Source organism: Tachypleus tridentatus, chromosome 3 (genome assembly GCF_004210375.1).
Source record: "Tachypleus tridentatus isolate NWPU-2018 chromosome 3, ASM421037v1, whole genome shotgun sequence".
Classification (NCBI taxonomy): domain Eukaryota; kingdom Metazoa; phylum Arthropoda; class Merostomata; order Xiphosura; family Limulidae; genus Tachypleus; species Tachypleus tridentatus.
This window is the reverse complement of record NC_134827.1, coordinates 8,505,856-8,522,133: the sequence shown is the minus strand read 5'-3', so window position 1 is coordinate 8,522,133 and position 16,278 is coordinate 8,505,856. Positions and strand designations below refer to the sequence as shown.

General features: G+C 40.2%; 1 protein-coding gene across 7 annotated transcripts in view; it reads left to right on the top strand.

Moving 5' to 3' along the window:
• LOC143246298 (sodium/hydrogen exchanger 9B2-like) overlaps positions 1-16,278 on the top strand; it is a 57,609-nt gene that overhangs the window by 29,047 nt on the left and 12,284 nt on the right. For all 7 annotated transcript variants that reach the window (XM_076492775.1, XM_076492773.1, XM_076492779.1 and 4 more), the window contains 2 exons: positions 9,700-9,806; positions 10,326-10,505. In XM_076492775.1, coding sequence (XP_076348890.1) covers positions 9,700-9,806; positions 10,326-10,505 — 287 coding nt within the window. The remainder of the gene's footprint in view (positions 1-9,699; positions 9,807-10,325; positions 10,506-16,278) is intronic.

Sequence of the window (16,278 nt, the reverse complement as noted above, 5' to 3'; positions counted from 1 at the left end):
CTTTCAGGTTACCTCCTCTGGGATCTAAACATCCACCTACATGTTTGCTGTGTGTGGCGACCCGTGAAGGGGAGGAGAGGATCCTGTTGGTTCAACCCTAACACACCACTTTGGCCTTGAATTCCTGTAGACGGGTGGCCTTTGGGTGGCCCCCCTTGAGTCAGTTGGCTGGTCCATTTGGGCTAGAGTCAACCAAGTACCAGTGTTGGAAGTTTTCAACGGGTGTTGTAGACATTGTATCTGATGCTGGTGTTTGGGTATAGTGCTCACAAAACCCTGGCATTGCTGCAGTGTTCTTGCTTACCATTGTAGTGCATCCCCTCATAGGGCTCCATGGTGGGTGGGGTCAGTGGGCACAGTAATTTTCTTTTTTTCCTATAGATCCTCCTAATAAAAATTTAAATAAAATAGTGAAAAACAGTCAATAGGTAAACAACCACATCTTGAAGACTGTGATCAGCAATCTTCAACATCTGTGCCACCAGTTGTACCTCATTTTTTTCATCCCACATTCTCTTTTAGAGAAACCTTTAGGGCAAATGTCCCTCTTTTTTATTCAGAAGGGACTTGCTGGCTCTCCAAAGTCAGTAAAGAAGCTTCGATCTGAGGACATATTGGTTGAAACATCCACATCCCAACACAGTGAACTCCTCTTGAATTCCAAGGCAATTGGGGATACACCTATTGAGGTTACACCTCATGCTACTTTGAATTTATCATGAGGAGTTATTGTTGAGAGGGATTTCAAGAATATTCTTAAGTCAGAGATTCTCACTGGTTTCTCCACTTGAGGAGTTTCTGCAGTGAGGCGCAATCTCCACTCTCAAAGATGGAGTTATGCTGCCGACAGATATCCTTGTTTTGACATTTACATCACCATGTGCACCTCCCACCATAAAGGCAGGTTATCTTAATTGCAGGGTACGGCCGTACATTCCAAACCTTCTCTTATGTTTCCTGTGTCAGAGGTTCGGTCACTCAAAGACGTCATGTCATGGTTTCCTGACATGTGCTCGTCGTGGTGGCAAGGACCAGGATGCCTATGAGTGTGAAATGGACCCATTTGTAGTAGTTCTTACCTAAATGGTTCTTGCCCTAAATGCTTGGAGGAAAAAGAGGTGAAGCGATTGAAAATGACTCGTAACGTTACTTATCCAGAGGCTCAAAAAATTGCTGTCCACCACTTCATCTCAGGAATATGCAGCTGCACTTCATTCCACAACTACAGTGGGAGTGCAGACAGATCTCTATGTGCCTCCAAGAGAATTGTTCGCAAAACAAATGAAAAGCCTTTTGACTTTCATGGTTAAAAAAGTTGATGAATCAACTTCTGCACTCATCTTTGCTCCTCCCACACACTCCAATAAATCCCAAGATCCACATCCTTTGGTTCTAGGTACAGGAACTTCTTTGGATACATCTTTTTTCTTGCTCCAAGATGCAAAACAGTCATTTATTTGCATCCTCAGTTACTGGAATTCCCCTCCAACCACAGAGACCTGCCCAATCGACTCAGGACAGGATCCATGGAAGTCGATAGACCTCCTTCGAATGAGGACACTAAAGAAAAAAGACATGGTCATAAACAGAAGGGTTCTTCAGCCAATTTGCTGACATGTCATTAAAATTGGCCACCTTGATACAATTGAACTGTCAAGGTTTACATTTTAATCTGGATGACATCAAAACACTGATTGCTTCCCTTCCTACCATCCTGTATGTCTTTCCTTACAGGAAACATTTCTGAAACCTGCTGATACAGTCACCTTTCAGCAATTTTCTCTGTACAGAAATGACAGGCTGTATGATGGACGAGTACATGGAGGGGTGGCACTGTTGGTTGATCAGTATATGCCCACCCTGTTTTTTTCACTCAAGACATCCTTGGAGGCCATAGCCATCCATGTTTCCTTGGGTCATACCATCACTGTTTGTTCTCTCTACCTGTCACCTGGAAAGACATTTGATCAGTCAGTCCTTCATGCTCTCATTGAACAGTTGCCGTCTGCCTTTGTAATCCTGGAGGTCTTTAATGGACATCATCCCCTCTGGGGAAGTGCTGTTGTTGATAGGATGGGTCACTCTGTGGAGTGTATGCTCTCTGATCATAACCCTTCTATTTTCGATACTGGTTCTTCCACTTATTTTCACGCACCTAGTCAGTCCTTTACTGCTTTTATCTCTCAGTTTGCTCACCTTAATTATTTTTCCATTTTTCTTGGAAGGTTGACAATAATCCACGAGGCAGTGATCATTTTCCTATACTTTTGAGAGAGACTGGCTGTGGTTGATGCCACCCAACCCTTGTGCCCCGGTGGAAGCTGGATCAGGCAGACTAGTCCACTTTCACTGCTCTCACAGAACTTGATCCTGCCATCCTCTGTCAGCCACCAATAGACGACTGTGTGACAGCAGTAACTGACTATCATACACAAGCAGCTGCTCAATGTATTCCTAAAACCTCGACACATTTACCACTATATCCTCACCCATGGTGGAATCCTGTCTGCCACATGGCATGGAAGGCCCAAAAATGGGCGTGGGATACTTTCTGTAGATATCCCACACTTTCAAACCGCATCGTTTTTCAGCGGGCCCATGCACGTGCTAGGTGGGCAAGATGTCAAAGCCAGAAGGAATCATGGATTAAGTTCACAACTGGCATATCTTTTACCACCAGTTCCAAAGTCATATGGGACAGGGTATGAAAGGTCAGTTGGCACTACACTTCTCTACCCTCTCGATCTTACTCTCTGATGGCCAAGAAGTAGCTGATATCCGAGCATTTAGGTGAATGCTTTTGCCGAATATCTAGCACTTCTGCTTGTTTCTCCACCTTCTTGGCCATCAAGACTCAGGCAGAGCAATTACCTCTTTCCTTTTGAACTGATTGTCTCTTTGACTATAATTGTCTTATTACACTGGTGGAACTGAAACTGGCCCTTCATTGGTCTTGCAGTACATCTGTTGGACCAGATGATGTACACTGTGACATGCTGGCCATCAATCTCCTGCTTCTCTTGATATTCTTCTAATTGTTTTTAACCGGATCTGGCAGGAGAATGTTTTTCTAATGCCTGGTGCCAGGCTATTATCTTACCTTTCTCTAAGCCTGGGAAAGATCCCAAGATTCCTTCAAACTACCATCGAATTGCTTTGACAAGCCATCCACGTAAGACCTTACAGAGGATGGTTAATGCTCATCTTATTAGGTTCCTCGAATCAAACAACTTCCTCTCGCCCACCCAATGTGGGTTCCGATGACAGCACTCCACCATGGACCACCTGATTTGACATGAAACGTCAATCAGAGAAGCCTTTCTCAAATGACATCATCTTGTATCAATATTCTTTGACATTGAAAAGGTTTATGACACAAAATGGAGGTATGGCATTTTGCAAGATCTCCATATTTATGGGTTACATGGCCATTTGCCCATTTTTATTAAAAATTTTTAATGGACAGGAAATTCAAAGTTTGTGTGGGTTCGACACTTTTCCGTTCTTTTCTACAGGAACATGGAGTCCCTCAGGGCTGTGTTTTGAGTGTCACACTTTTCAGTGTAAAGATTAATGCCATCACTAAACAACTCCATCTTACTGTTGCAAACAGGCTCTATGTCGACGATTTTCACATCTCATGTCAGTTGTCATACATGAGATATATTGAGCGGCAACTACAAACTGCCCTCGATTGTGTACGGAAGTGGACCATGGCAATTGGCTTTAATTTCTCTCTCTCTCTAAAACTGTTTGCATGTACTTTTGCTGCCAATGGGGTATTCACCCTGATCCTGAATTCCGTATCAGTGGTCCCTGAGACCAAGTTCACGGGGCTTATCTTTAACTATAAACTGACCTTAAACATTAAGCAGCTGTGGATCAAATGTACAAGAGCACTGAACATCCTCTGTATCCTATCTACCACCAGTTGGGGAGCGGATCGATGTTCTGTTTTAAAGATATATTGTGCTCTTATTCGATTGAAACTCGACTATGGATCACTGGTCTATGGCTCTGCCAGACCCTTGGCCTTAAAGATGCTGGACCCAATTCATCATCAGTGGGGTTTCTGCACCTCAACAGTTCAGAGCTTATACATAGAGTCTTATGAACCTTCTTTGCACCTTCGCCGTCTGCAACTGTCTTTACTATATTCTTCAAAACTTCGTTCCTTACCAAACATCCCAACTGGGGTTCTGTTTTCCTTCCTCGGTGGGCTATACTTTTTCAGAACAGGTGATCTGTCATTGCTCCTTTTGGCCTTCGCATCCAGGTGCAGTTGGATAAATTAGGACTGTCCTTGGATAACATTGCAGTATCCACTGGTCAGCCCATCCCACCATGGCTTATTACAGTCCCCAAATGTGACCTTTCTCTAAGTCATCTGAGAAGAGCAGATACTCCTGATTGGAAGTACCATCTTTTATTTACTGAATATCTTTTGAACAATCTTTCCATTCCAATTTATACAGATGGTTCCAAATCAGGTTACTGTGTGGGCTCTGCCATGGTTTGTTGCAGTTTGGTGGTTACGCACAGAATCCTCTCTACAACTTCTGTGTTCACTGCTGAACTGTACACCGTTTCTCTTGTCCTGGATCATATAGAAGCTAAGCAGGACTCAATCTGCACTATTTATACTGACTCACTTAGTTCTCTACTGGCCTTGTAATCCCTTCACATTAGTTCACACTCTGTTCTCACTGATATTCAAAACTGATTGGCCCATTTCTCATTAACATCTACTTCTATCCAGTTTTTCTGGGTACCAGGCCATGTTGTTATTTGCAGGAACGAGCTTGCAGACACGGCAGCTAAATCTATCTGCTCTGGCACTATCACTACAATGCCTATTCCATACATAGACTACGGTCCTATATTCAAGGCTCTGCTCTGTGCCAGCTGGCAGTCGACTTAGAGTGAGCAATGCAAAAACAAGCTTTTCCAAATAAAGCCCTATATTGGACTTTGGCCATCTTACTTCTGTAAGGATTGGAAGGAGGAAGTTGTTCTAACTAGACTACGCATTGGTCACAGTTTTTTAACTCATTGTTTTCTTTTATCTGAAACTGATGCACCAGTGTGTAGTCTATGTAACACCCAAATCACTATAAGCCACATTTTACTTTCTTGCCATCGTTATGACTCTCAATGATGGCACCATTTTAAACATGTTCTGTCTCAAAGTTTGTCCATAACATTAGACAGTATTAATGGTGACGGTGACACTGTCCACCTTGATAAAAGTTTTTAGTTTTGTAAAGGCCATTAATCTTTTTAATGTCATTTAAGTGTTTTATATTTATTCATTAAACCTTTTTTATTGTGATTCCCTTTTAAGAATCACAATCTCTCTAGTTCGATTTGAAATTATAAAATGGCCGTAACATTAAATAACTCGACACCATGACAGGAAAGGCCAACTTCAGGTGACTAACGCTACTGTTTGAACTATCCATTTGAATTAACCATTAGTCATCCTGGCAAGTTATTATTACAATTTCGCTACATTCCTTTTTTTTTAAACTTTTATTACCTTACTTTTTGTTAATGCCTGTACTGACACATAACCCAGAACCAGGATTGGAAAGGCCAACTTCAGGTGAATGACGGTGGTTCTTGTACTTACCTGTTAGTCTTCCTGGTGGGTTATGATAATTACCATTATGCTACAGAAAGTCCTTTACAACTTCTCTTGCTGTGGTTTCTCTCTTAACTTTGTAGACTAGATGTCAACATTGGTTTTATGCTATTTATGTTTTTAAATGCTGTTTTGTTTTACCTTCATCTCCTTTTACGAATTTTACTACATTTACTTTAGTTTTACCTTTTTATGCAGATAGCTTAGCTGCTTTGTGCCATAAAACACTAAATAAACTAACCAACCAACCAATTCAGTGGCTACCCTGAACTACTTCCTTTGGTTTCAGCTTCAAGCATTTCTTCAGGTTCATCATCTTCTTCAATTCCAAGATGAAGAACAATTATTCATTCATGCCCTCAGTCACTGGAATCATCTTCTACTGACAGAGACCTGTCCACTCAACAGAAGGGCTCTCTGTCTAATTCTCCTTCACATAAGTAAAAATGACCACTTTAATACAGTAGAAATGTCAAGGTTTCCATTCTGATTTGAATGATCAAAGTGCTGCTTGATTCTCACTGTCCTGTGTGTCGTTCCTCACAGGAAACATTTCTGGAACTTGTCTATAATCACTTTTCTGCAGTTTTCCTTATATAGAAATGACAGGTTGTGTGATGGATGTGTGCATGGAGGGGTGGCGCTCCCAATTGATCAGCATGTGCTCACCCTATTTTTGTTATTCGATACACCCTTGGTGGCTGTAGCCATCTGTGTTTCCTTGGGTCATACCATCACTGTTTGCTCTCTCTGCTTGTCTCCTGAGGATACGTATGATCAGTCAGACCTTAATGCTCTCATTGAACAGTTGACTTTTCCCTTTTAATCCTGGGGGACTTTAATGGACATAATCCCCTCTGGGGTGCTGCTGATATTGATGGGAGGGGTCGTTTTGTAGAGCATATGCTCTTGGATCATAACCTTCCTCTCTTCAATACCGGTATTTATACCTATTTTCATGCACCTAGTCACTCTTTTACTGCTATTGATCTCTCTATCTGCACCCTTTCACTTTTCTCTTATTTCTCTTGGGGAGCAAACAGTGACTCATGGAGTAGTGATCATTTTCCTATCATACTGAGGGAGACTGCTGGCCATGGTTGATGCCACATGCTACAATGGAAGCTGGACTAGGTAAACTTGCCCTCTTTCACTGCACTCTTGGAACTTGATCCTACCATCATCTTTTGATCATCGATAGTTGACTGTTCAAGCAGCTTCCCGATATGTTCCTTAAATCTTGACACATTTTACACACTATCCTCATGCATGGTGGAATCCTGCCTGCCTTATGACACAAAAGGCTCAAAAACGGGCCTGGGGTACTTTCCGTAGATATCCCACACTTTCAAACTGCACTACTTTCCAGTGGTTCCATGCTCATGCTCAGCAGGTGAGGCATCAAATCCAGAAGGAATCTTGGATTAAGTTCACAACTAGCATTTCTTCTACCACCAGTTACAAAGTCATATGGGACAGGATTTGGAAGGTCAGTGAGCAGTATATTTCTACCCCTCTTTCGATCTTGCTGATGCCCAGAGTATCACTGATACTCTTGGTGGAAGCTTTTCTTATGCATACAGCACTCACCCCTCATCTTCTTAGCCATCAAGACTCGGGCAGAGCAGTCACCTCTTTCCTTTTTGGCTGATGGTCTCTATGAGTGTAATTACCCCTTTACACTAGTGGATCTCAAGCTTGCTCTTTATCAGTCTGTCAGTACATCAGTAGGACCTGATGATATTCACTACGAGATGCTGTGCCATCTCTCTCCTGCCTCTCTTGCTGTCATTCTGTTGCTTTTAACCAGATGTGGCAGGAGAATGTTTTCCTGATGTTTGGCACCATGCTACTGTTCTCCCTTTTTTTAAGCCTGGGAAGGATCTCAAGACTCCTTCATACTACTGTCCAGTTGCTTTGATGAGCTGTCTCTGTAAGATTTTAGATAGTAGGGTTAATGCTTGTCTTGTTTGGTTCCTCGAATTAAACAACTTCCACTTGATAGCCAGTGTGGGTTCTAAAGACAGTGCTTCACTATGGAACACATGATTCAACTTGAAATGTCAATCAGGGAAGCCTTTCTCAAGCAACAACATCTTGTTTCTGTTATTTTTTTACCTTGAGAGAGCTTATATACTATGTGGAGGTATGGCATCCTGTGAGACCTCCACTCATATGGGATGCATGGCCATTTGCCCATTTTTATTTAAAACTCTTTAATGGAACAGCAATTCCAAGTCTATGTAAGTTCAACTTTCCTGTTCTTTTCCACGTGAACTTGAAGTCCCTCAGGGTTGTGTCTTCAATATCACACTTTTCATTATAAAGATTAATGCTATCAGTGGATAACTCCCTCCTTTAGTTGCAAATGGTCTCTGTGTCGAAGATATCCACATTTTGTGTCAGTTGTTGAGTGGCAGCTACAGACTGCCCTAAATCATTTACTGAAGTGGTCCACAGCAAACAATCTTATGTTTTCTCATTCTAAAACTGTTTACATGCACTTTTGCTGTCAAAGGGGTATTCACCCCTGATCCTGAGCCATGTCTCAGAGAAGTTGTGCTTCCCGTGGTCCCTGAAGCTAAGTTTTTGGGACTTATCCTTGACCATAAGCTGACCTTTATTCCACACATCAAGCAGCTACATGTCAAATGTACAAGGGCACTGAACATCCTCTTTGTCCTCTCTTTCATCTTGTGAGGAAAGGATCAATGTTCTGTGCTAAAATTTTATTGTGCCCTCATTTGATTGAAACTGAACTATGGGTCTCTGGTCTATTACTCTGCCAGGACCTGGGCCTTGAAGATGTTGTACCCTATTCACCATCAGGCGCTTTCAACACTTCTCCAGTCCAAAGTTTGTACACTGAGTCTCATAAACCTCTTCCACACCTCTACCATTTGCAACTGTCTTTATTGTATGCAGCAAAATGTCGATCTTTACCACAGCATTCCATCTGGGGTTGTGTTTTCGTTCCTCAATGGGCCTTGCTTTTTCAGAATAAATGGTTTGCTATTGCCCCTTTTGGCCTTCCTATCCAGGCACATTTGGTTGAATTGGGTCTATCCTTGGATGATGTTGCTGTATTCACTGGTCAGTCCATCTAACCATGTCTTATTACCATCCCCAAATGTGACCTTTTTTTGAATCATCTGAAGAAAGTTGATACTCCCAATTGGAAGTACCATCAACCATTTAGGTTGGTTGTCATAGCATTTCTCTGATGTGTGATGGGTTTCAGGTTAAAACCTGAGGTGGGAAATTATACTGCAAAAATTAAATCACCACATTGGTACCCAACAAATAGACATCCCATGACTGTTAAACAGATTAAAGTTGTTAAAAAGTGACTTATTAAGATGTGTTAAGTGTGTCAACCCTTCAGCTCAATTATTAGAGCAATTGCTTAGTATGTAACAGGTCACAGGTTTAAACCACATCTCTAAGAATCTCTTTACAAAACTATATGTCATACTAAACGTGTTGACATGTGTTTTTAGTTGAAGATAATCTTATAGAACATGCAGGTCTTCTAGATCAAGAAGAAGTAAACTAAGTTGTGGTAGAAAATCTCAAGAGTAGTACTGAGTAAAGTATTTATTTATTTATTAAAAGGTATGTATTTTAATGCTGTAATTCAAACATTTTTTTTAATTTTGAGACTATACACCATTGTACTACTGGAGAGGGGATACTGCATACCCATGGTATTTATTTTTGCAATTAATCCACAATGTCTTCGTTTGAAAAAAATGTGATAACTACAAGACTGTTGAATCAGCACTTTTTATAGAGCCTTGAATCAGAAGGTATTAATTGGCATTTTTGATTACTTTGTAACCTGTATAATATCTGATATGCATTTCTTAATGCTATTTATATGAGTCTTTATGAATTTCAGTGGTATCAAGTTTAAAAAATTACTGTTTGAGAACTGATTATTATTTCCATATTTTACTACCATTTCAAAATTTCTTTAGCCATTTCAATATTTCAAGGTTTTATTTTTAGCTTTATTAGCTTATTACATACTTCAATTTTTTTTTTTGGAATAGGTAGTGTTGCTTGGACAGTAATCAAAGGACCATTAGAGGCTATGGTCGGTGTGGCCTATGGAGCTTTATTTGGTTTTATTCTATGGCATGTTCCTGCAAAAGATGATGTAAGTTTTGTTTCTTTTTTTTAATTTTCAGAGTACTTTTTATAATGTCCATAAGATATTTCTTTTAATGAAATTCTATTCTTGATAAAGTTATGAATTCCCCAATTTTATGTTTATAAAGAGAGCAAATAAGTTCCAGTTGTGATGTATACTAAAATATTCATATTAACCATTTTCTGCTCTTTTGTACAAACATGTTTACCTACCACTGAGTTTGAAGGTTTTGTGTTTCACAGTAAAACTTTTAATACTAAATTATATTAAAATTTACCCATTTCAACAGTTTAAGTATTTTTATTGAATATTTAGATAAATGATGAAATCACAATTGCTGGATTTTGCTAACTCTAATGCTAATTGAACTATTTTATCCAATATCTGGTCATCATTAGTGGGTTCATAAATGAAATATGTTTTTTATGGTACAACATACCATATCTTACATGATATGTAAATATGTGTGTTTATGCTTATATAGTTCTTGCACTCATAAGTAATTACAAATATTTTCGTATTTAGAAATCTTTAAGTATCCTACGCTCAGCAGCACTCCTCATTGGAGGACTGTTTATTATGTTTGGAAGTCGGGCAGTGGAGTTTGGTGGAGCTGGTGCTTTGGGATGTTTATCACTTGCATTTGTTGCAGCTTCAGGTTGGAGGAAGCAGAAGTGGGATGATGGCATATGGGATGGTGATGATGTAAGTTTAATTTGTTATAGTCCAATGGTGTTATGGTGGCATAAATACTATAATTGAAAGTACTTAACGTATCTTTACAAAACTAGTCAAGCTTTCAGTAAACATTAAAAAGTCTTTTGTAAACAAAACAAAGAAACAGAATTTTTTATTAAGTATTTTATCCAAAACTTTATCCATAATTATATGATGTTAGAGTGTTGATTGCTTCCAGTGCAAAGTAATTTTCATGTTAAGATTAAAAACTTTTTTATCAGAAAATTTTTTAATTTTATTTTTGTTATCTCTAGAACCTACTAAATAAAAATCAAATGTTCGTTATTGTAGTTTTTTCAGAAAAACTATATTTTATGAATTATTTTCTATAGTGTAGAAATCTCAGGACATGATTTTAAATTATCCTTTTTTATTTCTGGAATTACTGCAAACTGTTTATCCTAAATAGCTTAAAGCTTGTAACACTATAAATCTGCTCATACTTAATTGTACCTCTCGGTGTGGATTTCTGTACATGGTGAGGGGATCTCCCAGGGAAGGTTCTGTTCTTTCAGTTTACCTCCTCTGGGATCTAAACATCTACCCACATGTTTGTTGTGTGTAGTGACCCATGAAGGGGAGGAGAGGATCCTAGTGGTTGAGGGGTCCAACCCTAACACACCACTTTGGCCTTGAATTCCTGTAGATGGGCAGCCTTGGGGTGGCCCCTGTTGGGTCAATCAGCTGGTCCACTGGGCTAGGGTCATCAAAGTACCAATGTTGGAAGTTCTCAACAGGTTTTGTGGACATTGTATCTGATGCTGGTGGTTGGGTATAGTGCTCATGAAATCTTGGCATTGCTGCAGTGTCCTTGCTTGACATTGTAGGGCTCTATGGTGGGTGGGCACCAAAATTTTCCTTTTTATTATGGATCCTCCAAATAAAAACTTAAATAAAATAGTGAAAAAAACAGTCCATAGGTAAATGACTACGTCTTGAAGTTTCTCAGCAGCAATCTTCAACATCTGTACCACCTGTTGTATCTCATTTTCTTATCTTACATTCTCTTTCAGACAAACCATTAGGGCAAATGTCCCCTTTTTTTTATTCAGAAGGGACTGGAGGGACTTGCTGGCTCTCCAAAGTCAGTAAAGAAGCTTTGATTTGGTGAACATATTGGTGGGAACATCCACATCTCAACACAGTGAACTCCTCTTGAATTCAAAGGCAATTGGGGATATTCCTATTGAGGTTACACCTCATGCAACTTTGAATTCATCATGAGGAGTTATTGCTGAGAAGGATTTGAAGAACATCCCCGAGTCAGAAATTCTCGCTGGTTTCTCCACTCAAGGAGTTTCTGCAGTGAGACGTATTTCCATTCTCAAAGATGGAATTACAATGCTGACCAATACCCTCATTCTGACATTTACATCGCCACGTCCACCTGCCACATTGCAGGATACGACCATACATTCCAAACCTTTTATGATGTTTCCAGTGTCAGAGGTGCGGTTACTCAAAGACGTCATGTCATGGCTCCCTTGACGTGTGCTTGTTGTGGTGGCAAGGACCATGATGCCTATGAGTGTTAAACAGACCCTCATTTCATAAATTGCAATGGCTCTCACCTATCCTACTTTCATTCTTGCCCTAAATGGTTGTAAGAAAAAGAGGTGCAACATTTGAAAACGATTCATAACATTACTTATCCCAAGGCTCGAAAATTGCTGTCCACCACTTCATCTCGGACATATGCTGCTGCACTTCGTTCCACAACTACAGTGGGAGTGCAGACAGATCTCTGTGTGCCTCCAAAAGAATCGCTCTCAAAACATATGAAAAGCCTTTTAACCTCCATGGTTAAAAAGTTGATAAATCAACTTCAACACCCATCTCTGACCCTTACTTATTTTCCAACTAACCCCAAGATCCACATTCTTTGGTTCTAGGTACAGGCATTTCCTAAGATACATCTTCTTCTCCCACCTCAAGATGCAAAACAATAATTTGTTTGTATCCTCAGTCACTAGAATCCCCTTCCAACAGCAAAGACCTGCTCACTCGACCCAGGGCAGGATCCATGGAGGTCGATAGACCTCCCTCAAATATGGACAGTAAGAAAAAAAAGATGTGGTTGTAAACAGAAGGGTTCTCTACCCAATTCGCTTACATGTAAATAAAAATGGCCACATTGATACAATGGAACTGTCATGGTTTACTTTCTAATCTGGATGACATCAAAACACTGATTGCTTCCTACCATCCTGTATGTCTTTCCATACAGGAAACATTTCTGAAACCTGCCAATATAGTCACCTTTCGGCATTTTTCTTTGTACGGAAATGACAGGCTGTGTGATGGACAAGTGCATGGAGGGGTGGCACTGTTGGTTGATTAGCATGTGCTTACCCTGTCTTTGCCACTTGACACACCATTAGAGGCTGAAGCCATCCATGTTTCCTTCACTGTTTGCTCTCTCTACTTGTCACCTGCAGAGGTATATGATCAATCAGACCTTGATGTTCTCATTGAACAGTTGCTCTCTCCCTTTTTAATCCTGGGGGACTTTAATGGGCATCATCCCCTCTGGGGATGTGCTGATATTCATAAGAGCATATCTGTAGAGCATATGCTTTCTGATCACAACCTTTCTCTTTTCAGTACTGGTTCTTATACTTATTTTCATGCACCTAGTCAGTCCTTTACTGCTATTGATCTCTCAGTTTGCCCCCCTTCATCATTCTCCCATTTTTCATGGAGGGTTTACAATAATCCACGAGGCAGTGATCATTTTCTTATAATTTTTAGAGAGACTGGCCATGGTCAGTGCCACTCGACCTGCATGCCCTGGTGGAAGCTGGATCAGGCAAACTGTCCATCTTTCACTGCTCTTGCAGAACTTGATCCTGCCATCATCTGTAAGCCATCATTAGATGACTGTGTGGCAGTAGTAACTGACTGTATTATACAAGCAACTGCTCAATGTATTCCTCAAACCTCGACACCTTTTCCACTGTATCCTTGTACATGGTGGAATCCTGACTGCCACATGGCACAGAAGGCTCAAAAACGGTCCTGGGATACTTTCCCTAGATATCCCACACTCTTGAACCCCATTGCTTTCCAGTGGGCCCATGCACATGCTCGGTGAGTAGGACATCAAAGCCAGAAGGAATCATGGATTAAGTTCACAACCAGCATATCTTCTACCACCAATTCCAAAGTCATATGGGACAAGAATCAAAAAGGTCAGTGGGCCATATAATTCTGTCCTCCTCTTGATCTTGCTCTCTGATGGCCAGGAAGTAGCTGATACCTGTAGCATCGCCGATAGTCTAGGTGAAAGCTTTTGCCATATATCTAGCACTTCTGCTTCTTCCTCCACCTTCTTGGCCATCAAGACTCGGGCAGAGCGATTACCTCTTTCCTTTCGAGCTGATTGTCTCTATGACTATAATCGTCACTTTACACTAGTGGAACTCAAACTGACCCTTCGTCGGTCTGGCAGTACATCGGTTGGACCTGATGATGTACACTATGACATGCTACACCATCTATCTCCTGCTTTTCTTGCTATTCTTCTGATTGTTTTTAACCGGATCTGGCAGGATAATGTTCTTTCTGATGAGTTGTGCCAGGCTATTATCTTACCTTTCTCTAAGCATGGGAAAGATCCCAAGATTCCTTCAAACTACCATCCAGTTGCTTTGATGAGTTGTCTCTGTAAGACCTTAGAGAGGATGGTTAATGCTTATCTTGTTTGGTTCCTTGAATCAACAACCTCCTCTTGCCCACCCAGTGTGAGTTCCAACAACAGTGCTCCACCGTGGACCATCTGATTTGACTTGAAACGTCAATCAGAGAAGCATTTCTCAAATGACAACATTCTGTATCAATATTTTTTAATATTGAGAAGGCTTATGATACAACATGGAGGTATGGCATTTTGCAAGACCTCCATATATATGGGTTAAATGGCCAATTGCCCATTTTTATTATACATTTTTTACTGGACGTGAGAATCCAAGTTTGTGTGGGTTCGACACTTTTCTGTTCTTTTCTACAGGAACTTGGAGTCCCTCAGGGCTGTGTTTTGAGTGTCACACTTTTCAGTATAAATATAATGCCATCACTGAACAACTCTCTCTCACTATTACAAATGGGCTCTATGTTGACAACTCTCACATCTCATATCAGTCATCAAACATAAAGTATATTGAGCGGCATCTACAGACTGTCCTCAATCATTTACTAAAGTGGACCACAGCAAACGGCTTTACTTTTTCTCTCTCTAAAACTGTTTGCATGCACTTTTGCTGCCAATGGGACATTCACCCTGATCCTGAACTCTGTATCAGTGAAGTTGTGCTGCCTGTGGTCCCTGAGACAAAGTTATCTCTGACCGTAAGCTGACCTTTATACCACACATCAAGCAGCTACAAGTCAAGCGTACAAGAGCACTAAACATCCTCCATATCCTCTCTACCACCACTTGAGGAGCAGATCGATGTTCTATGTTAAAGATATATCGTGCTCTTATTTGATCAAAACTCAACTATGAATCACTGATCTATGACTATGCCAGACCCTTGGCTTTAAAGATGCTGGACTCCATTCATCATCAAGGACTTCATCTCTGCACTGGAGCTTTCTGCACTTCCTCAATTCAGAGCTTGTACATAGTCTCATGAACCTTCTTTGCACCTCCTCTGTTTGCAACTGTCTTTACTGTATGCTTCAAAATTTCGTTCCTTACCAAAGCATCCCACCTGGAGTTCTGTCTTCCTTCCTCGGTGGGCCATACTTTTTCAGAACCAGACGGTCTGCCATTGCTTCTTTTGGCTGTCATATCCAGGCGCAGTTAGATGAATTGGGTCTGTCATTGGATAGCATTGCTTAATCCAATGGTTAGCCCATCCCACCACGGCTTATTACAGTCCCCAAATGTAACCTTTCTTTAAGTCATCTGAGAAAAGCAGATACTCCTGGTTGGAAGTACCATCTTTTAAACCGTATTTATATGGATGGTTCAAAATCAGGTGACTCTTTCGGCTCTGCTATAGTTTGTTGCAGTTTGGTGGTTGCACACAGAATCCTCTCTACAACTGTCCACCTTGGTAAAATTTTTAGTTTTTTAATTTATACATTAAACCTTTTTTAATGTGGTTCCCTTTTAAGAACCACAATCCATCTAGTTTGATTTGAAATTAGAAAATGGCTGTAATGTTAAATAACTTGAAACCAGGACTTGAAAGGCCAACTTCATGTGACTAATGCTGCTGTTTGAACTACCCGTTAGTCATCCTGGTGAGTTATTATTAAAATTTTGCTACATGTCTTTTAAAACTTTTCTTAATTTACGTTTTGAAAATGGCCATAATGTCAAATAACTTGAACCAGGACTGGAAAAGCCAACTACAGGTGACTGATGGTGATTTTTGTTCTTACCTGTTAGTCATCCAGGCGAGTTATGATAATTGCAATTATGCTACAGAAAGTCCTTTATGACTTCTATTACTGTAGTTTTTCTCTTAACATTGTAGACTAGATGTAAATATTGGTTTTATGCTATTTATGTTTGTTTTGTTTTTTAACTTTGTTTCATTTTACCTTAATTTCCTTTTATGAATTTTACTAAATTTACCTTCATTTTACCTTTTTACCAGATGTTTAGTGCAGATAGCCTAGCTGCTTTGTGCCATAAAACACTAAATCTACCAACCAACCAACATAATTGTAATGTTTTATTATCTTTAGAAGTGTGTCTGTCTAGTAATCTTGATACAAAAGCTGTAAA